This window comes from Parambassis ranga, chromosome 1 (assembly GCF_900634625.1).
Source record: "Parambassis ranga chromosome 1, fParRan2.1, whole genome shotgun sequence".
Classification (NCBI taxonomy): Eukaryota; Metazoa; Chordata; class Actinopteri; family Ambassidae; genus Parambassis; species Parambassis ranga.
In genome coordinates, this window is record NC_041022.1 from 20,307,468 (window position 1) to 20,333,887 (window position 26,420).

The 26,420-nt window shown below is 41.9% G+C and overlaps 1 protein-coding gene across 2 annotated transcripts; it reads right to left on the bottom strand.

Annotated features, from left to right (window-relative positions):
* Positions 1-4,254: 4,254 nt before the first annotated feature.
* On the bottom strand, positions 4,255-9,842 carry LOC114434418 (dnaJ homolog subfamily A member 3, mitochondrial-like). 2 transcript variants are annotated; one of them, XM_028403665.1, is made up of 12 exons: positions 9,617-9,842; positions 8,976-9,112; positions 8,643-8,726; positions 8,340-8,546; positions 7,377-7,529; positions 7,094-7,241; positions 6,815-6,879; positions 6,561-6,689; positions 6,240-6,355; positions 5,878-5,972; positions 5,092-5,228; positions 4,255-4,957 (listed from the first exon to the last, which is right to left on the bottom strand). In XM_028403665.1, exons 1-11 carry the CDS (start codon positions 9,819-9,821, stop codon positions 5,104-5,106), a joined length of 1,464 nt encoding a protein of 487 aa, XP_028259466.1. In that variant the 5' UTR covers positions 9,822-9,842; the 3' UTR covers positions 4,255-4,957; positions 5,092-5,103. The 2 variants fall into 2 exon arrangements, with proteins under 2 accessions (XP_028259466.1, XP_028259475.1); XM_028403674.1 differs by lacking the exon at positions 5,092-5,228.
* Positions 9,843-26,420: the final 16,578 nt, after the last annotated feature.

Here is a 26,420-nt window from a genome sequence, read left to right on the forward strand (position 1 = left end):
CCAATATCCGTTGGTCTGAAAATATGTGAGTTTGGAGGCTGTGATTACAGAATGAATCACTGACTAATCTGATTTGGATTACTCACTCCTGCCTTTGCTTCTGCAGCCACAAAGTACAGAGACGACTTGTGTCATAACCCAGACACTAAACCTTTTGTACCATAGGAGCTGACACTTTTATCTAGACGAATTAGAGCAAATAAAGGAAACACTGGTCAAACCTTCATATGGCAGAAGAGAAGAGGCCATGTGGGCAGGTAGATGAGTAGAAGCATGTTTGGGCTCCATGCAGCCAGCATCTGTCGTAGTGAGGTGTCCTTATGCCTCCCAGCTCCACGTCTGCTGCAGCCAACCATGTCCTGTGTGCCTGTGTGTATAGACGGAGAATTGTTTTAGCACAGCATGAAATATCTGCAGGAATACAGTGTGAAGCTTAGACATCACACCATGTTATAATCCATAATGATAGTGTATCAGCTTGAGAATGTATCCTACTTATTTACACTTTCTGGTAAAAACAGTGATACAGCCCATTTCAATCTTTTGGCTTCAGGAAACAGGTAAAACAAGAGAAACACTCTTCCCTCCTGGCCACCACGCTCTAATATACTTTGGTCGTTCATTTGTATTTTTTGCTATTCAGACATTAAAAATGTCAGAGTTGTTGGTCAATTAGTGTCTCGAGACAAAAGTGTGGTCCTTAAAGATCCCTCTATGATGGTCATAGATGGACATTTTGCTGTCTATCTATGACCATCATAGAGGGAGGCATAGACACAGCAGAGAAGACCTACAGCCACTTCTCAAAGGTAATTACTACAGCACTCAGTTTCTGCAATTTGTATTGTATCAGGAATGAAAACTATTGTTGTCCCAGTTACCACTTCAAGTCATAAAAGTTGTGAGAGGCAGCCAGCCTGTATGGTGCACACCTTCAGCATTTCATATGAAATCAAAGCAAATCTCTAAAGAGATACCATCATGATTTGTAGGCCTCAATGTCTTCCAGGGACAACAAGCACAGGCCCAATCTATAACCCTCAAGTGTCCTCCTCAAGACCTACTGGGAACAAAGCAGACAAATCCCAGGCTTCACATTAACTTAAACCCATTTCCCAGTGGACAGAGCAGCCATGCCGCTGAGTAGTAGTCCTGGTAAGGACTGGCTTAGGATGGGTTGTTTCCAGGCATGGAGAGTACAAAACCTCAGAAGCTGGCACCAGCTGGGAGATAAACCCATACATCTATGCACTCTAATGCAGGCAGGGGTTGTCACAAATAGGCATTAATTATGTGCCCTCAACCTCCCACACAGACAGCATTCTTACAAAATATAATTATCAGTCAGCCAGCAGTTGTAACATAAGAGCACCCTACAACTCCAATTACCCACCACGCTGCCTTTAACCTTTTTGTGCTGCTCCGTGAGAACATGTGCGGCTGTTTTTGCACCGAGATGCTAAAGCCAAAAGTCAATTTGGAATCCCCATGATGCCTTTGTATTCTTCCCAGTGACTCCCAGCAACCACACGTCAGTCAGACATGATTGGCAGACAGGAGCTTTTATCTGTTTGTATAGCTGAGGGTCTCTATAGCTTTTGGCATTTATGGTGTCTGTACATGGGTAGTTCTGTCCAGCATTTAATTGCCTTTTATTGACTTTGGTAAAGTCTGTGTGTTGAAGGTGGAAAAAAAATCTGTCACTTCATAATGTTGTAAAGCTTTTTGTTGCCTGTGTGTTCCCATTCAGCATTTAACACGTATAGCAGTGGATGTGAATACCAAGTTGTTGAATGAAAGCCATGTATCTATGGACTCTTGGCCCTTAGGTAGCTTGCTTTTAGCATGGTGAAAGTATGGAAAGTTAAAGGCCATATAAAAGTGTCAACATGGAAATCATCACACACAACTCATACACATACAAGTGTGACTGAATGAAACAAAGAAATAAAATAATAATTGTGCAATTTTGGCTATAAAATGTCATTTTCATGTCAGACTGCAGCATCAACCAAAACGTGTCATAAACAGGTGGGACAGGGTGCATGAACATCATGGACAGGTTTCAGGGGCCAAACAACCAAATAGCTTTAAGTTAAGATGGTAATGTTTTTTAAGTAAAAATATTACCATCACACTGCCCAGATACACACAAGCAGCAATAAGTTTTGTAAATGTATATTTACACTGACCATCATGCACTGCTCTTCTCTGGATTAGGTTCAGCAGCTTGAAGGCTGAGGCCATGTTAGAATAGTGAAAACATGGAGATTATCCTGTTAGCTGCTGATTGAATAACTTAAGACACGCATTCAGTCCCAACATTAATGCATTCAATCTGCTTTCATTCATTTTCACTCACTGAAAGGTTGGTTTGCATTAGCACATGTATCACCTGCTGATCCAAAGGCCTAACAGTCAAACAGGAAGTGGCAGCATCCAATGGAGTTTTAGAGTAGAGGCAATTCAGACTCTACCATGTTGAGGTGAGTACAGGGGGAGTCTGTTTTATTTTTGTGTTTTCTTACATATAAAACACCTATAGGCTCCAAAATACTGTGACCAACAATTTGGAACTAAAATCCAGCACCAGTAAAAATCTGTCACATCACAAAGTTGTGAAGACTGGAGCTACAAAAATGTTCCTGGTTCCCTAACCTAGCCTGTTGAACAGGTGAACGCATGCAATTAATGATAGAGTAACAACAGTTGAAAATAAAACTTGTCTGTTGTCCACTACGTTCTCCATGATTGCTTCTAAATAAAAAAAGAGCTCTTCACAAGCCCATTGTTGATTAATTATAACTAATTCAACATTCTGTAGTTTATGCAGAGATGATGTAATGCATTTTATACAGACATCTCTTTCCCAAAAGAGGCTGTGGTGTTTCACCATAAAGGGTTTTGAGAAGGGTGACAGATAACCTATTCATTGTGACATACTGAGTGATTTGCAGTTTCACAGAGAAGACAATTCCCGGTACTGAATTATAGCGTCTTCATTTCCTAGAAAGGGAACGTGCTCAGGCTCATATGAACCTTACATCCCTATGTCATGTTATCAAGACTTGAATCATGTTTTTTGAGCCTTTACTTATCAGCATTCGTCTTTGTTTATGGGACACTTGGCTTCTAATCTCTGCTTTCCACTTTTGGCACTAAGATGCATTCATGCAGGACTTTAAGTGCCCACAGAAAGGCGAGAAATGTAGCTCAATTACCTCTATTTTCAACACATTTCCAGCTAAAACATGTAAGCTTTGACACATGTAATCACACATAAAACTTGAAATTGTGGGTTTTCTTTTGCACGTCTTGTGTGGTCCATTCTGTTCTGTGTGAGTTCTTGTTTTCACTGAACCATCATACACGACAGAGTACATTACATGGTTTAATGTCTTATCTCTGCACTGGTGGAGCCAAGACTTGTGCAGTCACCATATTTGGAAAAATTATCTTCATTATATTGCAGGAAGTTGTTCAGTTAAATCATTTTGACAGCACTCCATATGTCCTTTAGCAAATTAGCAGGAAAGAGTGTCCATATCATATTCTTACATCTTTGTGAAAGCAAAGTTTCATTTAAAGTTTATTTGTGTGTATTTTGTAATTGTGCAGTCAACAGGTTAACACTGGTTTTACAACATTGTTGTTTTCCAGGCCGTGGAGGAGTAAGGTATTAAAACTCGATAACAGCAATCTACAACAGCTATGAGGGAAGCTGTCCATCAGGTTCCTGAAACAAAACTATAATCTTTTAACAGTGACTTACGCAGACTACTAAATCCCATTTTAGCATTTAAAAATGCTTAAAGTGTTATATACACAGCCAACAGTCTGTCCTGCATGTACCTGTGACTTCACATTGTATATTTTCCCCTGAGAAGCTGTACAAATCATGTTTGTGAAGACTGACCACTCTGAGTCTGAGCATGAGTTGGAAAACCCCACTCTGAACCCAGCGTCTCTGTTGACCCTTTGCGAAGGCTTCTGTTCAGACGTGGCACACGGTGATGAAGTGGGTGGCTGAGCACATCAAACTGAGCCGAACCGTCTCAGAGCGTGGATGGGTGTGTGTGTGTGGAAGCACATTCTTCAGTAGTGAGATTAAACACAGGCCAATCATTACTGACTCAATGTTGCTCTCTGTTGTTGCTCTTTAGTATTACAAACATGACTCAAAGCTGTTAAGATTCTTTTTATTTAAATTCATTCTTGCAGTTTTTTTGGCACACACAGGTACATTAAACAGAATTAGTCTGGTGTTTTCTCAAGTTTTTACTGCCGGGGACAGCACAGAGAAAATAGGGAACCACTTCATCGCAGGACTTTGTCAGGTTGCGGTAGTTGTCGCCATTTAAAGAATGATACAGGGACAACATTCATACAATACACATATGTTGTCAAAAAGTGTCAAGTTATTTAAAAGATACATAAAAAAAGTATATTTCATAATTTACTGTATTCAAACCCTATAGTCTACATTTGCTGCTTTATGACTGGAGGCATGAATAATAAAACTTGTCACACTACTATTTACTTCCTGAAACCATTTCAAAGTGTTAACTCTGGAGCAGTTCAAACCATTACCATTTCCTGTCTCAACCTTCATCATCTGCCATTTTGTAATATTTTGTGTGTGTTTCTGAGGCAGGTTTCTGTCTTAGGTGGAGCTTCAGCGAGTGTTTTCCAACAGTTTTACCACAATCAGTGGTCGCCATGATGTTGCTGAGTTTCTCAGCCCTGTACCTGTCTGTGGTGACAGACCTGTGGGTGTGTGGGTGGACCTGTCATCTACATGGCCTGTTTGCCAACCGCAGCTTCAACAACGTGTGACTGTGTCAACACGAACACGGCTCAGCATTTTTCTTCCTCCTTTCCCGAGCAGCCAGGGGAGGAGAAGCATGGAGGCGCAGTCAGCGAGTTTCTTTTTTTCTTTTACCTGGTTTATTTTTACCTGCAAAGGCAAAACATGAATAGATGAATGATAATAAAAGACCGCCAACAGTGACTGTGTGTGCTGTTTATGTTAATTCAACATCATTTTAAATCAATGCTTGTCTGTCTACCAGGTAAGGAGTTAGATCCAACCTGCAGCCTGTGTCAGCTAAACATGTTCTTTAGTTTGGAAAAGAAGCCCTCCTCCTCCTCCTTTGGCTGCTGCTTGGCCTGCCCCTCCTCTGAGCTGCCCGCCTTTGCTCCAGAACCTGAGGTGCTGCTGCCCCCTCCTGGACAAAGACAAGCAGTTCAGCAGGTAGGCATGAGGGACTGGACATCTGTAATTATGTGGGTGCGTCTAGATGTCAACATGGAGTAATAGAATAGAATAGAATAGAATAGAATAGAAAATACTTCATCCCAAGCTGGGAAATTTCACTGTTGCAGCAGCAAAAACACTCAAGCATAGGCCTGTCACGATAAACAATAAATCAATTAATTGCACGATAAATTAAATGGGCTCGATGCGTTTTCCGGCCATGATAAATTACATTCGCATGCTGGTTTGTTTTCCTCTCTCTCTCTCTCTCTCTCTCTCTCTCTCGCTGCCAAAGAGACTGGATGACAAAAGGCGTCACTCCGGTGCGTCGTAGCATATAAAGTGTGCAAAGTCCGGCCGTCGGACTTTATATGGCCCGCGGCTTCCGTCTTAAAATGTGTCAAATCAACAGGTAGTTCTTATTTTTTTAACTCATTGTGTAACGTTTACGGGATGTTCTGAGACTGTCAATATACCTCTAACAGTAAAATTAAACAGTATAAACATTATTTACAGCAAGATAAAAAATAAATATATGTGCAGAAGCAAAATGTGCAATTGTAATGCAGGTATACATATAGTCTAACGATGATGATACGGTGCTGATACACAGTCCTGACCTGCTGAAGGTTCAACGCCGTTGACGGTTCCCTGAACATCCGTCTCCTCCTCTGCATAACTCAGCAGCAGGGAGCGCTGCCTTCTAGTTAATTTCCTGCAGTTAACATAGACCACAATTAGTGACACAAACACACACTTCAATCAAAAATCACAGTCTGCAATAAATAAAGCTTTAAGCACAAAAAAAGCAATCTATTATCCAAGAACTAAAACAATAGACACAGTAATCGTGTTGGCTGACCACAACTTGCCAAAATAAGTAATTCATAAGAAATATGTGTTCTGCAGTAACTGAACACGTACTTAGGTGTGTGATGTGTGTGTGTGTGTGTGTGTGTGTGTGTGTGTGTGTGTATCTTACTTAGGAACTCTAATTTTAATGTGTACGTAGTGATCTCCATAGGTGTAGCTGTTCACTCTCCGAATGCCTTTCCCCTGCAGCCGGATCACCTGATCAGCCTGGCAACTGGGAGGAATCTGAAAACAGATTTTAAAAACAGACCATTTTATCGAAGAGGAAAGGAGGAAGAGGAAAGGAGACTTACTCCCACACACTGCAACCCAAAATAATACAAAAAATAATTTGGGGAATTATTTAATTAATTTGTAAACATGATAATAATGTGTTAACTTGCCAAGCCCTCAACTATAAAGTTGCTTAATGTTTAACATTCTTACTCACCATCATACTAACGGTTTCATAGAGGCCCTGGGCAGTGGCTGTGCCACCCAGGATGGCTTGAGCTACAGAAATGAACGCATCAGAATGGATGTCTACTCCATTACGTCTGAACACCGGGCTCGCCTGGACCTGTACAATTCAAACATAATACAACGTAACATAAATATGTATATAAATAATGTCAATGAATTAAGCTTTAAACTTGACCACTGCTAGAATTCAGTTGGTTGTTTGTCGAAACAAACACAACTCACCCTGAATGTGATGAGGATTTCTTTTGTCCCTACTAACATGCTTACTGTCTGACCATTGTCGACTCCTGTAAGACATCATAAATCATGTGTACATGTCAATATTTTAAAATCAGACCCGTGTTCACATACAGTCATAATTAGGCACACTGAATTCCACTGAGGTGGACTGGGATTATTAGTTCAGCAGTGACTGTTTTAAACACTGAAATTGATTCATACTATTAAACTGCAATGTGAAACTGTTTCTTGTGTTTGTGAGGTTGCAGGATAAAAACCCACCAGCAGGTACAGGTACAGTGATCGTCTGCCTCTTCTTGTATTGGCCTGAACCTCGGCAAAGAGCACAGACGGTGATTATGATCGATCCTCTCCCACCACAGCGCCGACAGGAGGAACGCATCATGAAAGGACCCGTGTTGATTGACTCCTGCAGTGGGTGACACAGACTGTTACACATACACCAACAGCACTGTGGGAGTGTGGGGTGATGTCTGTTTAAGAAGAGCTTAAAGAGTTAAAGGACTCTGCTGAACATGCAGCCGAGGCTCTGTCCGAAACTCACCATGCCTGTGCCATTGCAGTAGTGACAGCGAGACACTTTGGTGCCTGGCTCGTTGCCCCTTCCATCACACCTTGGGCAGTCATCATCAATGTTCACACTCAGCTCCTTATTCACACCCTTCACTGCCTCAGAAAAAGTAAGCTCCATCACAAACTGTGGAGGAAAAAGTGAAAATGCATTCCCTATTAAAGATGATACATCAGAATAAAATAGTTAAAACATCTCGCCAGACCTGGGCAAAGTACGGCCAGCGGGCCACACCCGGCCCGCTTGCGTCCTCAATGAGGCCCGTGGACCGTGCACACAATATTAAACAAAAGCAGCAAAAGTCAGCTGTTGAGCACGGCATTACCGGTAACGTCTTTCCAACCCTCCTTGTCTCTTCCACGCTTCTGTACTGCGTAATCTACTCTCTGGAGAGACACGGTCGTGCTGTGTACACTTTAAAAATGCTGCGCGTCTATGCTGAAATGTACGGTAAAGCACGCGGAAACTCTATGGCGCATTCAGATGTTACCACGGTGCTGCAACCGACACATTTCATCGTCATCTGCTCTTAAAAAGCACAGATCTTGCCCGACTTTCAGAACTCTGGGATTTGCTACTTTCACTTTTACTCCAATGGTTTTCTTCTGTAAAAACATCCTCATCTGTGCTGCTCTGCACTGTGTGTGTGTCTCAACATACAACCAGCACACACTCAGAGTAGACATGGACACACAGAGAGGACAGAGGAGTAAGCAGTAAATGACAGCAAGAGATTCTTACAATGATGAAAATGTAACAGGAGCATACTGTGCCAGTGATTTCCAATTTATATTATTATTTATGAAAAAATGTGGCCCTTTGCTTTTCTTATGAAAATCTTTGTGGTCCTTGCACAAAAAATAATTGCCCACCCCTGATCTACGCACATAAACATTCCCTTAAGTCTAACATGTCCTTGCTACAATGATTTCTTACCTGGGGCGTTTGGTCAAACATGCTGTGAATGTCTCTAAACCCCATCCCCCCTGAAAACTCTCCAAAGATATTTCTGAAGAGCTCCTCAGGGTTGATATTGGTCGTCCCAGCTCTGTACTGCTGCTGGCCCGCTCCAGCGCGGTTTGGGTCGAAGCCTGCTGCTCCATGTGTGTCATACTGCTTCCTCTTCACCTCATCACTCAGCACCTTTGCACAACAAACAACAGCAGAGGAAGAAAAAATATTATAGCACGTCTGGAGAACTGCATCATAAATAATGTGTGCGTTTGTGTTGTTTTATACTTCATAGGCTTCAGCCAGTTTGGAAAACTTCTCCTTGGCCTCTGGGTCATCTGGGTTAGTGTCCGGGTGGTATTTCTTTGCCAGCTGGAGACAGACAAACATAAAACTGCATCAGATTTAAATGTCATTCCATATTGTTGATCTCCTACATATAGTTTAGCTGATATCTGACATTCACGAAGAAAATCTTCACAACAATGTTTTTCTATGAAAACACATGATCACATTTCAAACTCTTTTCACACTGAATATTGAGAAACTTCTGAGATTCTGAGAAATATACATACTGTTATCAGGCAAAAATGTATTGATACAATAAAGGGAGTCAGAGACCTGGTAGTAAGCCTTCTTTATGTCTTTCTGTGAGGCACTGCGGGAGACTCCCAAGACTTCATAGAAGTCCTGTTTGTTTGCCTGCCGGCTGCTGGAGTGGAAACAGTGGCTAGCAATGCCATGGGGACAGCTTCTGCCTGTAGAAAAAAAAGAAAGGACTGATTGTACAAGAACAGACTCAAAATAATCGCTCAGCATGGTATAAACTGACAGAGAGCATACCTGCCTGCATTAACAGTCCAGGTTAATGGTGATGTTATGGTGTGGGGAGTACTGATGCTGATAAATGCATCTCTTTATGACTGATATACCATCTTATGTGTCTTTTCAATGCAAACAGATGTATTTTTTGGATGTGGTTGCTGACATAGCGTCGGTATGAAGGTGGATGCAGACAGTTCTCATCATATAATCACACTGCAACACTAACATAGCAGTTACATCATTCTTACACCACAACCTTGGAGACCCATGCTAGCATGCGAAAAAGCACAACAGTGTCACGTAATGAAACTTATAATGTAATGTAATGAAGCTGACGGGGCATTAAAACAAAACAGCGGGGTAAGGTACATAACATGACATGTTGATGTAATGAACTCATACAATGTTTTGCTAACAGTTTAGCTAACTTGTCTCACCTGTCAGTCCTCCCAATGTCACGGCATTTCCACGTGTCCACGAGCTCAGACTCGCTGATACCCCTCCACGGTGATTCTTCGAGATCGTCGCTTGAAAAGTCCCCCCATGTTTGGCTGGGATAATGTTAAAACGGCAGCCACGATGTGCAGAAGAAGCTGATGTTGCTAACAAGCGTGTGGTTAACCGGGCAGCAGAGGACGCCATCTTTGCGTCACTACCGGTGTCAGCGCGTCAGCAGTAGTCTGCGCATGTGCGGGGTGAAAAGGAAATAGAAAGTGCCAATGGTTACAAAATTAAAAGTCTTAATGCAAAAGTGCAATGCATAATTACATTTGCCTCAGAACAGGCCTGTTTACTGGACGTATTTAATAAATCATAGAAACAAAGGCACCTTCCGCATACCCTTTTTTTTTAATTATCTTGCTTATGCAAAAGAAACAGCAGATGGCGTCAGTGAGCTTGTAGCTGCCTGCTTGGTGCAATACATGCCGTTGATTGATCCAGTCTGCTTCGTAAAGGTATTTGAATTTGATGTGCTTTTAGATAATGATAAAATAGCAATGAAAATAACAATAATATAGGGGATCAGCCATTTCTCTGACACAGCAGCAGTCACTTGAACGACCTTAAAACCATGATATAGGACACTGACCTCTGTGTCCCTGGGTGAGGGTTTAAAGGTTACTTAAAGGGTGTTGGGCTGCAAACAATGTTCAGTCAGATGTCAAGGCTGGGTCATACATGTTTTGTACACCTCAGTCAAGTTACCCCATGAAATGACTGAGAATGTAGCATTTTTCCCACAACTCCCACACACATTTTATTATCTGCAAAGAAAAGCCCATTTTATGTGAAAACATTTGTGATGTCTACATGAGAAGCTAGTCTCAGTGTTATTCATATTTTTTTATAGTAAAAGTAAATTATTTGGATCCTAAGATAGTTGTAATTTAATTTCTTATTTCTTGAGTTGTATAGCAACATATACAAAACCCATCACTGTTTCTATATTTACTTAACAACCCCTGACAGGCTTTCTATTGATGTGACAGGAGGATGGTATGACAGGACAAAAGCTGGTGCTAAAGATCAAGACTTTCATATCACGAGTTGGCTATGTCAGGGATTGTATGAAGCCAACTTGTTGAATGGATGTCAGTGTGTGTGACCTGATGAAAGACAAGCCCACACTCCCTTTCACTTTCCCCTCCTTGTTCCCCACCATCTCCCTCTCATTCCCCGCCATCTCCAAGACAACCTGCAAAACAGCATCCCAGCTGTGTGTGTCTGTATGGAATGTATTAGCAGAGGAGGCGGACATTTGCCACAGATAGTAATGTAAATATCACTCTGAGTGACGCTCCAATATCCATATTCACCCATACACAGAGGCAGGGTGTGAATGCTGACAGCCTAAATGAAGGTATTTGAATCACTGAACATGTTAAACCATTGCTGCTTATCCTCTGGTAATTCTTTGCTGTTTAATCTCTCCAGCTATGAAGGTGGAGGGTCCGAGGTCAAGTCAGCCAATCAGTGGGAGGTGGGGTAGTGGTGTCAATCTTTACTCAACAGCTTATGCGCCTACCCCTCTGCCTCCACACCCGCAGACACACAGAAATCCACTGTATTATCAGAAAGTTCAAAGCGGCAGTGCGATATTGCAAGCCTGTGGTTGTAATTAGTGTCATGGGGTTATGAATGATGGTAACCAAGTTCCATATATCAGCCTCGCTGTCAGGCTTTAGCAAGGCCACTTCATACCTAAGGCTAAAACACAGGACAGACGGGACAACAACAGGACTGACCCAGATCTTGAGCAGCTAAAGAAAATGCTGATGATAAATGGTGAGTCAATGCTTTATGTTGCAGCTGCACATGTGAAAATTACGTGTCAGCATGGACTGCTGTTTCTCTTATACTACACTGGACCCCTTCATGATTGAGGGTTTTAAAATTGCACATCAACAATGAGCCACGTGGGGCCTTAAAGCTCCTTAAACCGGTGTGCCTTTATTTTCAGTATTTCAGTATTATTTTCAGTTTTTTCCCCAGAAAATCCAGAATTATGAATTGTTGTAAACTGACCCTCCTCTTAAATTAAATGTAGGAAATGTAAAGCATGTGGATAAGACTGTCTTTAACCTCATTACATTGTAACACAATCATTTTGTCCCACTGGGGGGTGTGAATCATGAGGTTTTTCCCATGAGGCCCATCCTGTCCCCCCCTGCAGCCACTGTGACATTTTAATACAATAATAAATAAACATCCGTCAGAAGGACATCACATGTGATCAGTTTCCTTTTAAAGATGAATCAATTTGTGCTGCACTAATTGTGGGTCTGTGTGTTCGTGTGGATACAACACATAATACAGGCAGCAGCGGAAACTGAACACATCTCACATTCATCTTCCAGAAAGACGCAGCTGCTGATGTAGCTCAAGGGCAGGACACATATTAACAGAGAGAGACAGAGAGCAGAAGTCAAACCATGTCCGGCATGACACTCCACACGCCTCTCTGTTGTGGAGATGATTCGGCTGTTATGGTTACAGACTATGCTACTGAATTACTGAATGGCCTCGCAGTATCTCTGTGTTTATGTGTGCGTACAGCAAAACAGGCATTCAGATGGTTCTCAGTGTTTGCTCTGTTTCAAGGTTTGTATAAAACAGTTAGTGCAAAACATTTGTATTTTCTTGTATGTCTTTTTAAAAATATTTAATAATTGATTAAACTGATCTTGCTTTGTGAGTATGTCCCTTTCTCTTCCTCTGTCATCTTTGTGTCGCTTCTTTTGACTTGAAGTTGTCCAAACAGTGCTGACAATCTCCACAAGAAACTGCATCATATGTCTTTGTTTCCTGAATGCTAAATTAGTTGCACGTTCTAAAACAAAAGCATATGAGCTAAATTCTTTCGGTTGATTATTAAGACCATTTTATGCATTATGCATCAGCAGTTTCATCATCTGCCCAAATCTATGACAGTCTGCATGAACCCATCTCCGGAGCTCTAGATGCAGTCAAGAGCTTTAAGCAATGCAAGTGCACCTACTGCCCATACCAGCAGAGGTGCTAGGAGATACTGGCTGTTATCCATGGGTGTGTCTGTGGTTCTCTGGTGTTAAAGCTAGGGTAGGAGATTTCCTTCTGATGCACTTTTTGTTAAATTAGTGTAACTTCTCTTTACAATCCGATAGCAACCGATTAGTTCGGCAGTTTCGCTTTAAAACGAAGAATATGAATCATCTGTGGAAGCTATAAAATGCTAAAAACATCAGCCAATCCTCCAGGTGGACCCTGCGCGGAGTATTGGCTGGTTGTCACTCTCTTCCTGCTCTGCGCGCACCAGAGAGGTACGTGCATGATGGCCGAAGTCACAGACTGGTTGGGAGGCGTGGCTTCGGGGTGAACTCCGAGAGAACAGGGCATGTGTTTACTTTCAAAATCTGGCTGACTCTCACTGAGTTTTCAAAATCTCCTACCCTACCTTTGACGTCCATGTATATATATCTATTATGGTCAGACGCTTTGATGACATTTCTTTTCTTTTCACATTTCCTTCTATGGTGTTCCATCATCTATCATGTTATCAGTCACTATTTAGTCTGTGAGATGAGGGGCTGGTCTCCAATCTTTGCATGAGTAACTGTATCCTCCCAACAGCATGCAGGTGGTCTGCTCCTTCATTAGATAACATGTTCACTCTGGGAGTACTTGCATTACACTTCCCTGTTCCAGCTTCCCTCAATCACATCATTTTCATCTGGCTGCTGAAACCCAACATCCAATGCCAATCAGACAGTGATGACCTCATGTGTTGAATGAAAACATGAAATTACAGGACAAAAGGAACAAAAAAAAGCATGTGAAATCAAGCACAGTGTGAAAATTTGAGGCTTATATGATGTGTTATCCTCTGTCAGTCTGTATGAATGGTGGAGTGGCTCCAATTGTCTTTAAAGTAGCCGTTAATAGAGGCTTGGCTGTTTTTCAATGCAGGGTTTGATGCTTTGAGGGTCGTTTTTCAGGGGTGGGAGGTGCTATTATATCAGACATGTAATAGGAGCCCAATCAAGTGTAGCTTACACCAGCCATGAGAAAATATGTAGCAGTTATTCTTCCAGATAGCATCAGCAGTGAGGTCTGTATTTTCAGTGTACATTTCATTTATGTCCATTAGTGAGAGTGATAGTAGAAGAAAACTGATTCTGTAACCCCCGTGGTTACTCGTCTGCATATTCCCTGAATGCACCACAGAGAAAGAAGGTATTTGTGTGGTTATATTAAGTCAGTGATCTGTGGCGTCCACAGACAGAGGGCTTCTCGGCCCCTGCGGTTCTGTGGCAGCGGTCCTGTTTTTGTGATGGCTGCCATGGTGCTGCCCATAAATGTTTTTGTGGTTAACTAATTTTCTTCTTCTCATTCACTCAAGCCTATGTGTGTGTCATGTCCAAGCCTATGTGTGTGTCATGTCCAAGCCTATGTGTGTGTCATGTCCAAGCCTATGTGTGTGTCATGTCCAAGCCTATGTGTGTGTCATGTCCAAGCCTCTGTGTGTGTGGGTCTGAGTGTTTGTGTGGCTATCCCGCAGACTACATTTGGGTTCTGTCTATAGTCTATACTTGGAGTATTACAAAATTTTGTCAGTATGCATAATAGAAGGACACATGCATTACATGCAATGAAGTAAAGGTATTCTGGTTCAGATATGCAGCTTGTGTAAACACCTAAAATACAATAAATATGCCATATATCTTATCCTGAAAGCCAGTTTTCCTGCAGAAGGTATTAGCAAACCTAACTAGCTGTTAGCACAACAATCCATTGTTTTTTCCATTTCTGATTGATGATAGTCAAAAATTTTTAGCAAAGACTCTGCTTCTTAAACTGAGGGCACTGTTGGAGGAAGAAGTAAAAAAACAGTGATGGGACTGAAAACCATATAAAAACTCTTTAGGCTCTGAGGGCAATTGCAATAATATGGTGGATGCATTCATAGAAGTAACACTTTCAGTACATGCTTTAGTTGCCATGGCCAGCTCCTGTTCAAGTTGTGTTTGTCTAAAAGTCAATCAAAAATATGATTATTTTCCCTTAAACAAAAATGACTACAATACCCACATGTACCATGAATGAGAGCCTTTGTGCTGGACTTTATGGAAAATCATTTTTCCCCTGCTGAATCCAGTCCAGCCCCCTCCTTATTTGTTTCTGTTTTTATCCCTCTATCACTCTACCAAACCTTATCCCTCTCTAAATCTCAGCCCTAAAACCATTTAAACGGCACTGTGACGTCTTGTGGTTGATTGTTCAAAGAGTTTGCCAGTTGGGTTCTCAGTCAGAGGAGAGAGGATTTTTGCGGTTAGCCAACTGGTGGTTTCCACAGGGAAAATGTTTTCATATTAACTGATAGAAGTTCTCAATAAGTGGAGCACACTGTAATTCTTGTATATATTGTTGTATATGTGTGTGTGTGGCTTGTCAGTGTATGTTCAGAAGTAAAGGAAACGTATGGCATATAAACCATGTGCAGATCTGGATGAGGCCACCCACTCAGAAACTGTGGACTGAGTTGTTCCCATGGGCTCCTACACAGCAGGCCAGCCGACCAAGCCGGGCCAGTTTGGACGGCTCCATCCTGACCCTGGGAACATGCTGTACCTGCACTAATGAACAGTGAAGTGTTTGCTTAAGCAGTTTTTATAAGGTCTTATTAAAAATGGGCTATTGACTTCACTAAATGCTTAAAATGCCACATTCAGAAAAATCAAGTTGGCACCATATTTATAGCTCCCTGCTGCTTCATATTCAAACATTTTTCAGTATAGCACACAGTCGCTCTGCTGTGGCTGCTTCCACTCTTAAGAAAAATGATCAACATGTTTAGCTGTCAGGTTTATTGAGTTATTAAGTGTATGAACTTAGATTTTTTGTTTTTTGTGATCAAATTGTATTTCCATCAGAATGAGCTGTGTTAAAAATATTTGTGTAATGACCCAATGCGTAATTAATCAGTGCAGAAGCAGAATAAGGAGCATTTTAACTAGGAAATGAAGTAGAAACCTGACCTGCTGAGTCAATCTACTACTTGTAATTTGACACTATTATAGGACTGCTTAAACACACCAGCCACTGCACAGAATTGCATTTCCAATCAAGCAAAACTAGACTAGCCTGCACAGCAGTCACCAAACTCCCACTGAAGTCAGATGTTGTCCACAAAGTCGTGATCCAGCATCATCATGCAGTTTGGTTGTAAGATGACTTCGCCTGTTTTGTTAGTCTGAGGGCAGACCAGATGTAACCTGCTGACTAATCTAAAAACAGACATATTAAACACAGCATCATGGCTCTTATTTCTTCACTTTCTATTGATAAACTTTGTTATCTTAAAACCTCCTCCCCTGAACACAAACAAATTCTCCTGTGGTCTGCTTACAATAGGTTTGTTGAACAAACACCTGTGTCATACATTGCAACACAGTTTTCAATGTCCCACATAAACCTTGCGTGCACACAAACCCCCCAAAAAAAGTTGCAGGCCATAACAACTACAATAATATACATCAAATATGTAGTGTGTAACGTTAGGCTGCTACATTCAAATGTGTGTAAAATCACTGTTAGCATGTTAGAATTCTTAAGCAAGCATGGTACCTACCTTCAGAAAATCTTAGTATGCATCTGCTCCGCTGTTAAACTCTGCATTTAACCTAGGAAACAAAGGCAAACGATAGCAAGTGCTATATTCTAGGTGTCGTCTTCGTGTGTATCCCATCTCTCTGTTTCTCGAGTGACGGTGAGATCCCAAAGTGGCATATGCCACTGCCATGCCTGATCTCAAAGTGCCATGCCAGTGACATGTCTGGCTGTTTTAGTGGTATGTGGCGATCTGTGGCTCACATGCCTCTGTTTGTATGCAACATGCCATTTTGTTGGGGGATGTTTTGATGGCATTTAGTGCCTGTTTTGGACTATCGCTTAGACAGTCTGCTCTATATGTACCACTCATATGGCGTTTGTACCGATGTGTCAGCGCTGGGTGTTTTAGTGGTATGTGCCGCTTTGTTCCATGCCACAGTTTGGGGATGATTTGGTGCCATTTAATGCCCATTTTGGACTTCATCAGTTTCACAGTCTGCTCTAGCGCGTTGTATCACTCAGTGTATGTTGCAATCATACATACTGTTGCTGTTTTAGTTATGTGCAGCTCCTTGTCTTCATGCCGCTCACAGACAGTGGCATGCCAGCTTCTGGGGATGTTTTGGTGCCATTTAATGCCCATTTTGGGATTTATCAGTTGGACAGTCTGCTTTAGCACCATGTGTCACTATATATTATGTGCCGCTCAAATTGGTATGTATGGATCTTCCAGTGGTATGTACAGATCTGTGGCTCATATGCTTGTTTTCAGCGGAATGCCACTGTCTGTGTCAAGGAGCTGCACATAACTAAAACAGCAACAGTATATATAGCGACCTCCTCAAACCTCCAAAGTCACCAGATGAGAGGAGAGACAGGCCCTACCTATTTGTATCACGCGCTGTAGCCTAATGTGTGATAAAAAAGACGCTGAGGCCGTCTACCTCTTGATGAGATTTCGTATAGTAGATGAACATGAAATAAAACACTGCATTGCGGAGATGAAAACTTAAGCCACCGGTGATGAACGTGCAAAGGTGTGCGCTATGGTATGTTACATTATGATATGCTGCGTTATATTACGTTGTGGTCAACAAAAACTGTGGCCACCCAGCTTCCCACCTGCACCTACACCCACGTGACGCAAATATTCCCCATCACCATGACAACCAGACTGACCAGACAAAACGACAAGCTACTCACTACTACTGTGCCGTCCTCGGTATATGTCTGCTATACTTTGACAGGCCAGTTAGACTTTTCCCTCTTTCCAAGACTCTGAAGACGACAGTCCGCTTGTCTTAAAGGTAGGGTAGGAGACTTTGAAAACTCAGTGAGTGTGTTTACTTTCGAAAGTAAACACACGCCCCTTTCTCTCGGAGTTCAGAGCGAAGCCACGCCTCCCAATCACATGGACGCGCATTACCTGAAGACGAGCTGCGGTCTGTGACTTCGGCCATCATGCACGTACCTCTCTGGTGTGCGCAGAGCAGGAAGAGAGCGACAACCAGCCAATACTCCGCGCAGGGTCCACCCGGAGGATTGGCTGCTGTTTTTAGTGTTTTATAGCTTCCACAGATGATTCATATTCTTCGTTTTAAGGCGAAACTGCCGAACTAATCGGTTGCTATCGGATTGTAAAGAGAAGTTACACTAATTTAACAAAAGGTGCATCAGAATGAAATCTCCTGCCCTATCTTTAACAGGTTTATTGGATAGCAGGAAAGTGTGAAACCAAAAACAAATAAATACAACTAATTACCGCTATGAATTAACGTTTTTAACAGTCAATATGCATTTATGAACTAAAACTGAATAAAATATTATTGTTTGTCTAACAAACATAAACCTGCAACATTAACAGAATAATATATCATGTTATAAACAACTCTACATTCGCACATTTACATTTAATCTGTATCCACACACGCTGCACGGCAATCAGTCAAAGAACTGCTCGATCAAATGTAAAAAAATATCAACACAAGCACAAAACAATAGCATCAGATTCCATCTAAAGATCAATAAGATAAAATAAAAACTACATACTCACGATGCTGCGTTAGGCGCGAGACATAAATTATCTACACTGTAACTAAACTAACCAACTAAAGCTGAGTGCAGTTATCCATAGAACGCTCTCTGTCTCCATGGTAACATGACGCTCTAGCTAAGCAGCTGGGATTCTTCAATAACCACGTCATAGAATGCAGTGAGTGTCTAAATAAATTATGTAAATAAATCTGCCTTTTTTATATAACAAAACAACTACACTAACACAATCTATGGCTCCTAGTATATATGATTGTGATGATGATGATGGTCCCACCAGCGGTCTCCAGGGCCGAAGGGCGGTGTCCTCCGGTGATAACTCCCTAATCCTGACTCGGTAGCAAAGAATGATGGAGGTGGTGGTGCACTGAATAACGGACCGTGGTTGCTGGAAGGAAGCTTTATTGTTGCCAGTGCTGCACATCAAACATGGGGTAAACTAAACTTCCCTACGGTCGCCAGCTAACTTCAATAGGTGTCACCCTGTCTCACCCTCAACACACTTCTCTCGCTTCTGCGGGCTCGCTCCCTACACACGCGCGGCGCACCTCCGGGCGCGCGCACGCACTCACTCTCTCACACACATTCACCCTGAGCTGCCTGGCTTACAGATAGACACGTCTCACAACACTACGTACGCTGAGTGATACAACACCTGTTTGATTGGATGATCCCGTAACCATGACAACTGACATCAGACTGACTGGTATGATGAGGATGACAAATGAGTACATCAGATGCTATAAACTGTTATTTCTAACCTCTTTCTTTTGAAATATAATCTCCAATGAATTCTGTGTGATTAATTAAACCACTATAAATGAACTTATTACAAAATGATCTTATAAACATAAACACATTTACTATTGTTAAAGGGAGTTTCAATTTAGCAGGGCTACATACATTGAATTGAAATGATGCTAATAAATAATGACATGTGCAGCATTCTCATAGAGGCCCTTTGAAGAGCTTACAGGTCAATTCAAGTCATTTTACACAGTGCAGTGTTCCATAAACTTGGACTGATCATAGTCCAATATACAGAGAGTACATTTCTTTAAGGCAAGCCACAGCAGGAAGCAGCATCTAGTGCTGTACTTATCCCTGCTCTCTGCACACAGTTGGATGACTTCCATGTTATGATTCCTCATCCTTTCTTTTCATTTAAATCTTCAGGATGTGATCCAGTAACACCTTGTCCTCAGGTTGCCTGTACGCAAAAGGAGTCAATTGTCATCAAAACATGTGACCCACGTACTGCTGATAAATTATTACTTTGCACAAGAAGACTTGTATCCTGCCAACCATCAATTTACAGGAAGTCCCTATCAGCACATCAGCTCTGCTGGTCGTGGCCTGCAGCGCTGCAGTAACTTCACCACCTGTGTGGTCCAGCCCATCGTTTGTGATCTCCCTCAGGTAAGGGTTGAACCATTCAGGGCAGCACCCCACCTGAGCACAGCCTCTGGCTATAGGTCAGTGATCCCTTCACTGTCGACAGGGGAAGATCTCACTCAGGTCATGTCGGACGTGTGATACCATATGACAGAGACCAGAAGACAAACCTGTACAAAAAGGTTAAAAACAAAGAGACAAATTGCTAAATGATGCAGTGTTTTCTTTGCCTCCCTTTCACCCCTCCACATCACAGACCACCACAGATCCTTTTATCTTTGGGAAAGGCATCTCACTTTGACACGTTAACTTAAGCCTCACGCCGAGTGGAGCGAGGCTCCATTAGTGCACGGGTTAGAGATGAAAGATGTTTGCAGAGGGGAGGAAGGTGGAAGGGTGAACATGGGTGAAAACACAGGACTTGGCAGGATGTTACTTTCTCTGAGCTGTTTTGTCAACAGGTGAAGATGTAATTGCACACTTGACTTGTATTTGTTCTTGTCAAAGTCTTCTCACAGCTTTCTGCAGTGGCTGCCACGAAGAGCGGAAACTCGTCCAATTGTGTGTTGATGGGACAACAGATTTCCCCGTCAGGGTGAATTGTGTTCGTGACAGGGTTCAGGAACAAAGTCACACTTACAATTCCTAATGTCTGAGCAAGTGTAAAAAAGACTGAGGAGAGACTGACCCTTATTCTTTAAAAAACAGAGCAATCCAATGTGATCCAAAGCCCTCGTCGAGGTATCATCTCACCTTTATGTGTTGCTTGCATAGACTGTAAAGGGATGAAATATCCATGAGGTCACCAGTAGGTTTTTTTTGAAGAATCATTTTTAGGTGGCCAATAAATTGCCAATGCCTAACACTGCCAAAGTGGGCAGAGTGAAAAGAGGTGAGGAGGTCCCATCAGCCCAAAATAATATGTGCAATTCCATGACAACATGATAAAACACTCTTCTGGATAGTGTGCAGTGGATCTGGAATGAATACAGCTGCCTGTGATAAGACATGACATTTATGACAGTACACATCACAGGACTGAAAACTCTACAAACCACAAGTTTGGCAATCAAGAGTGTTAGAGCAACACAACCAGTGAGACCTTCTATATTATTGATGCTTATTTCTGTAGTGCAGTAAGAATCATATTTTTATATATATTATTAGATGTGACTTTCATTGAGAGGTTATATTGGAAACACAAAACACTCTCGGAGTTGAACTTTTGTGCACCTGGCCTAAATCAACTCACAAGAAGTATGGAGTCAGTTTTTTCCCTTTTACTGTTAAATGATGTACAAAGAAAAATAGCCTTAATAAATTTAAATGATCCGACGTCATAAAATGACAACAGATGTTTTAAAGTGCAGAGACAGAGTGGAGGAGCTATGGTGAAGCTGAAGAACCATTTGATATGACCACATCTGTGCAGGACTTGCTGTGTCAGGCACGGTAGCATCTGTGTGCATGAGAAGTCATAACCCGGCATCATCATCCATCACTCATACAGTCTGCTGCTGGAAATCCCAGGAAAGCCTTCCATAAAATGACCTGTCATCTTCACAGAGCAGCCCCTGCTCTGCTGCTAACGCCCCTTCTTGTTTTATCTGTGCTACGTTTGATATCAGGTTCTCTTTAGTCATGTTACAGCTTTACATGTGTTCCGACATTGCATGCTACCATTGTAAAAGAAATATGAATGTAGTTTCACATTTATGCTTTATGATACATGTAAACATGCAGCTGCACTGCCCCCGCTGACGTGAGCAGCAACATGATGATGTATAACTTTGTAACCTTAAAAGTGATCCTAAAAAGTGAGAGTGTGACATCTCTTTCTTACTGATGCCAATATGACTGACACTAAATTTCATTCTGATTCCTGCTTTGGGGTCATTACTTCAGAGAACTAGTTATTTCTTTTTCCATGTAAGTGGTATTCCATCAAGACTCTGGCTGCAGTTTATTGAAAGTCTAATGCCTGGTTCAGACTGCATAATGTCATCATTTTCCCCCAAATTGTCCATCAAAGTGGACACAACCTACTGCTGAATCTATTTAGCGCCTCATATGCCCTTATAAAAATACTTCTTGCTGTTTTTCCTCGTCTCCCTTCATGTCTGTGACATTGACCATAGAAATGCAGCTTGCTACAAAAGATATGGCAGAAATGCTGGCGCAGAACTGGTCAGTCATTTCTAACCTGGTGTGTCTGTTAAACATTCTCAAAGACAGTAGCTCCTCAAAATAGAGCTCAGCTAAAGTTCCATCAGGAAGACCGTCTATATTTCTCACTTTCGTAGCAAGCTAACTGAACCACTCACTCCTCCATCGTCTCCTATAAGCTCCCTCCTCCCTTCCTTTTCATACCGTTCTTCACCCTTTCTCCCCTTTCTACCGCTCTAGTTAGCTGATTAGTAGAAGCACCTCCTTCTCCTATCAGAGACCATGACCTTGCTGACGCAACCAATCACATCTGAGCGTAAAATTTATTTGTCCTCTCTGCTGTCAGCGTTCTTTTCAGATTGAAACCCTTAGCCCTCCTCCTCCCCAGGCACCACCAGTCAAAAGCCCAGTCCAGGTCAGCTTCTAGTCCTTTCCACCACCACCAGGTCTAGACCACGGGGGAAATATTTTTTGTTTTTCTATACACCAAAACACATTAGTATTGTACTTAATCGAATACATTTGTACCTTCTTGTTAATTGGTCTCTTCTGATTGAAATGATGACATCACAGTTCAAATGTACCTGTAGACCTACAGTAATGAAGCCCATGTAGAAATGTCAAAAACTGCAGAATGACAGTATAGTCCTCTTATTGTGATCCACAGATGATCCTCAGTTGCTTTTCCTGTCTACTTCCTGTGAACAGAATCATTTACACATTTTTGTATCTAGAAGCTGGACCTAAGAACCTGTTTCACCTTGACCTAATGCATATTGTCAAGACAAGATGCAATGTGTGCAAGTGAAATATGCCATAATATTTTTTTTCTCTAACTCTCCGGCTCCATCTTCTGAAACATGTCCCTTCTTTGGCTGCACAGCTGTCCGCTCTGTCCCTTCCTCCTCCATCCATCTCTCTCTTTACACCCTGCAGACATGAGCAGGCTTTATGACTGCTCCTCAGAAGTCTCCTGGCCTTAATCCTACCCAAGCTCAGCAGACAGAGAGACACTCTGCTTTTCACTTCCCTTCTGTTTGATCCCACATATTGTGCTTTTCTGGTCAGCATAGAACAAAAGTGGAAGGCCTGGTGAGCGAGCAAGGTGGAGAAAGGAAAAAGACAAGCAGCAGAGAGGGGACAAAGAACAAAGCCGAGGAGAAAAAGAAAATGCACGGCAGCTTTGCCAATATGAAACAAGACGTAAATTCACCTTTGCCAAGATGAATATCTGTTGGCTTTGAAGTCGGGGATGATTTGCCTCAATCCCTGGATTGAAGTTTTGATGCTGTTATTATGTATTGCGCTGAGAGAAGGATGAAGAGCAGGAGGAGGGAGGGAGGAGGGATGTTTGATATGAATTCCTGCTAAGGAGGACAGCCATATCAAAGCCAGTGGGCAAATACGACTGGAGAAGAAACCTGCAAAATATTCATAAGAATGATATCTCAGTATGTCAGAGGTAGCACTTTGATCCCAGTTAGGAGTGGCTGACAAGATCCACACAAGATGTTACAAATCAAAGAGGAGGCAGAAAGATTTCATACTTCCCTCCTAATGCCTGTCTGAGGCACGTCAGAAATTCTCTGGAAAATAGCCACATCAGCTAACTGTAATGTTTGATGGGAGAATGGAGAGGGCCGAGAAATGATAAAAACCATGCAGGACTATGAAAACAAAAATGTGTGAACACCGAGTTGTTTGTGGGTGTGTGTGTGTGTGGTTGGTGATTTTTTTTTCTTTGTCCAGGAGAGACAATACTATACCCCCTCCAATGAGAGCATCTTGAAGGAATCCTGATCCCTGTGGAAGGCAAGCTGGCACCTGACGGCTGGACAAAGCCGAGGTCAAGAGGTTGGGAGTCAAAGGTCAGGAGCAGAGGCCTGATGTGGAAGCCAAAAAAAAGAGACTGGTGAATCACCTCTGATCATTTTGTCTCCTTATTAACTGTCTAACTCACTGGGAGGCTGGAGAGCAGCTGCTTCTTTATTTCTGCTAAAACTTTGATTGATGCAGCAACCTGTGACTTTAGAGACTTTAGAGACATCTGTTGCATGTTTTCTTTCTTTGTTTTATTACTTTGCCTTTCCATCATCAAGTTCTATTGATTGCTACATCTACAACATAAACAATATTATATCTAAAGTTGCATGGTTATAGTAATGCAGAATAGAAACTCCATGCTCCATATTCAAAGAAAGGAAAAGGCAGGTTTATGGGTAATAAAGTGAAAAGTCATTGTAGTCTTTAAAGGGTCAGTGCAAGGCTTCTTCTCTGAAGTCAGTCCTCCTTTATGCAGACTTGAATGAGGTGCATTTATTGGCTTTGGTCACGTGACGGTCATTAATTTTATTTATGTTGGTCGCATGTCTTCCAGAGTCAACAAAACACGAGTGGATGTAATGTCATGACACGTTGTCCTTCCTCATGCTGTGATGCATTTTTCATATTGCTGTCACGCTTGTCTTTGAAGAAGACATTCTCAATCTACGTGGTGCTAACCAGGTTAAATAAAGAGCAAAAAATGACTAACTTCACTGTTTGCACTGTGGCAAATCATCAAACTGTCAGGCTGCAGAATGGTTCATTCACTGGAGCATGTCACCAGATAAAACCTGATTTACTATCAGCCCCACCTATGCCTGCCTCTGTATCCATGTCTCTGTGAGAACATTGTTTCCTCTTCCAGCCTGTAGATGCCTTTCTTTCTTTTCTCACTGTTGACAGGAGTTTAAGTGTCTACTCAGAGAGCTCCATAATTCAAGTGAGCTCTGTCCAGACGGGGAAAACAGAGTTCCTGCTAAAATGAATACAATGAAAAAAATTGTCATTTACATTAAACAAACGTGATGTCAGGGCAATGTAAACAGAATAGACATTACCAAATCATACTCATTGTCATGGAGACCCCCTTGGTTCTGATAACCAGACTCCTAGTTTGATCGGTCCATGTCTCAGGTTCTTAGTGATTTCTTTAGTTGGACAACACTGACAGTCAGACTGACTTACAGACCTGTGTGCTGTGGCTCACTATGACTGTTGGCACTTCTCTTAGCACACAGTATCCAGCATCTTCTGTGTGCTTGAAGGACCTTGGAGAGAGAAAGAGTTAAGTATTTCTTTATTTTGTGGATGAAACTTCTGCCTTCCTGACATCACACAGTAGCCAGGTTAAACAGTGTGTTGACTTCCTCGTCTAAGAAAAAGACTAATCCCTAGATTAATCCCAGTAGGGAAATTAGGTAAGGAGAAATATAAAGAAACATAAGACGGTGTTTCTGCATGAGGTCTAGTGTCTAAGAAACAATGTTTGTGCACAAGTTCATCCAGTTTTTGGCCACTGCCATTCAGAACATTGTTGCTGAAGAGCAAACTTTAGGTTCTCACAGTGCAGCATGGAAGTCCCACTGTGGTAGTGTAAATAAGTGTAAAATCTAGTCTGTGTGGAACTAATCACCATGGCAGCCAAAAAACGGAAAGTTTATTACAGATGGAAGAAGTGTGATATGGAACATGTTTGATGTTGTGAGAAGATCTGTTGGACACAAAGCCTCCTGGGTGAAAGTGTGGAGATAATACCAGCAGCTACCCCACCTCATCTCCCGGTGAATTTTCTTTTCTTTTTTTTAACTACGCTGGCCAGTTGATCTCAATGATTCACTACTAACTGACTCATTCTGCCAGATGTGATGATGTGTTGAATTAAAAGATTCTGAAGCTGTAAGGAATGTTCCTTAAATGCAAACTGAGCACAACACGAGTTTTATAAACTTTCTTTTAACTTTGCATATCACCATAATTTCCAATATTATCATCTTTTGAGCCTCTCTGACCTCATTCCAGCATGTAAACTCTAGCTAATCCTCTTGTTAAAGCAGCGACCTTTGCTCCTTTGCTCTAATAGAAATGCGTGTATAGTAGTGTTTTTTTTTTAATCTGACATTTGAATTGGCAATTGATGAAATAATTTTTAAGAGAACCCACAAGAATAAATATGTAGACGTTTAATATTCACTAAGTGTAGCAGCCACTGAAATGTGAATGTATTAAACATCAGAAGACTGGAGTCCCACATGTATATGCATGCACAAAAATTATATAAATATTCCAGAGGACCTAAATATCTTTCAGGCAGATGCGCTTGTTGATATCACAATGGCTCTTAATGGCTTTGTGGTAAATGAGAACCCACCCACAGAGGGATTAAAGAGAGAGGACATGCTAGACGGACATAAAAATAACTATGATAACCGGCCTTTGCTCACAGAAACATGTGGCACCAGGCTTAATCTCCACGCACACTCCTGCAAAATAGGTTAGAGGAAGCATCTCTGATGTGCTTGTTGAGTCTGTGGAAGTAAAAGTATTAACATGAACTAAAGTTGTGTAATAGCACTGTGTGACATGATATCAGCCCGGTTTGACACAGCCACAGTGAACGTACACGCTCACACACACCTTTATCCTTTAACAATCCTGCTCCCTCCTCCAGTGAGTCCATCAAAAAGCACTTAACCCCTCCCGAGCTCTTTCCCCCTC

Bases quoted from the DNA above. Each gene is read 5' to 3' on its own strand.
- LOC114434418 (XM_028403665.1), bottom strand. From the start codon at position 9,821: ATGGCGTCCTCTGCTGCCCGGTTAACCACACGCTTGTTAGCAACATCA. The intron at 9,113-9,616 runs GTGAGACAAGTT...TTTTTTCTACAG, and splicing joins GACATTGGGAGGACTGACAG to GCAGAAGCTGTCCCCATGGC. The intron at 6,880-7,093 runs GTGGGTTTTTAT...GATGTCTTACAG, and splicing joins CACTGTACCTGTACCTGCTG to GAGTCGACAATGGTCAGACA.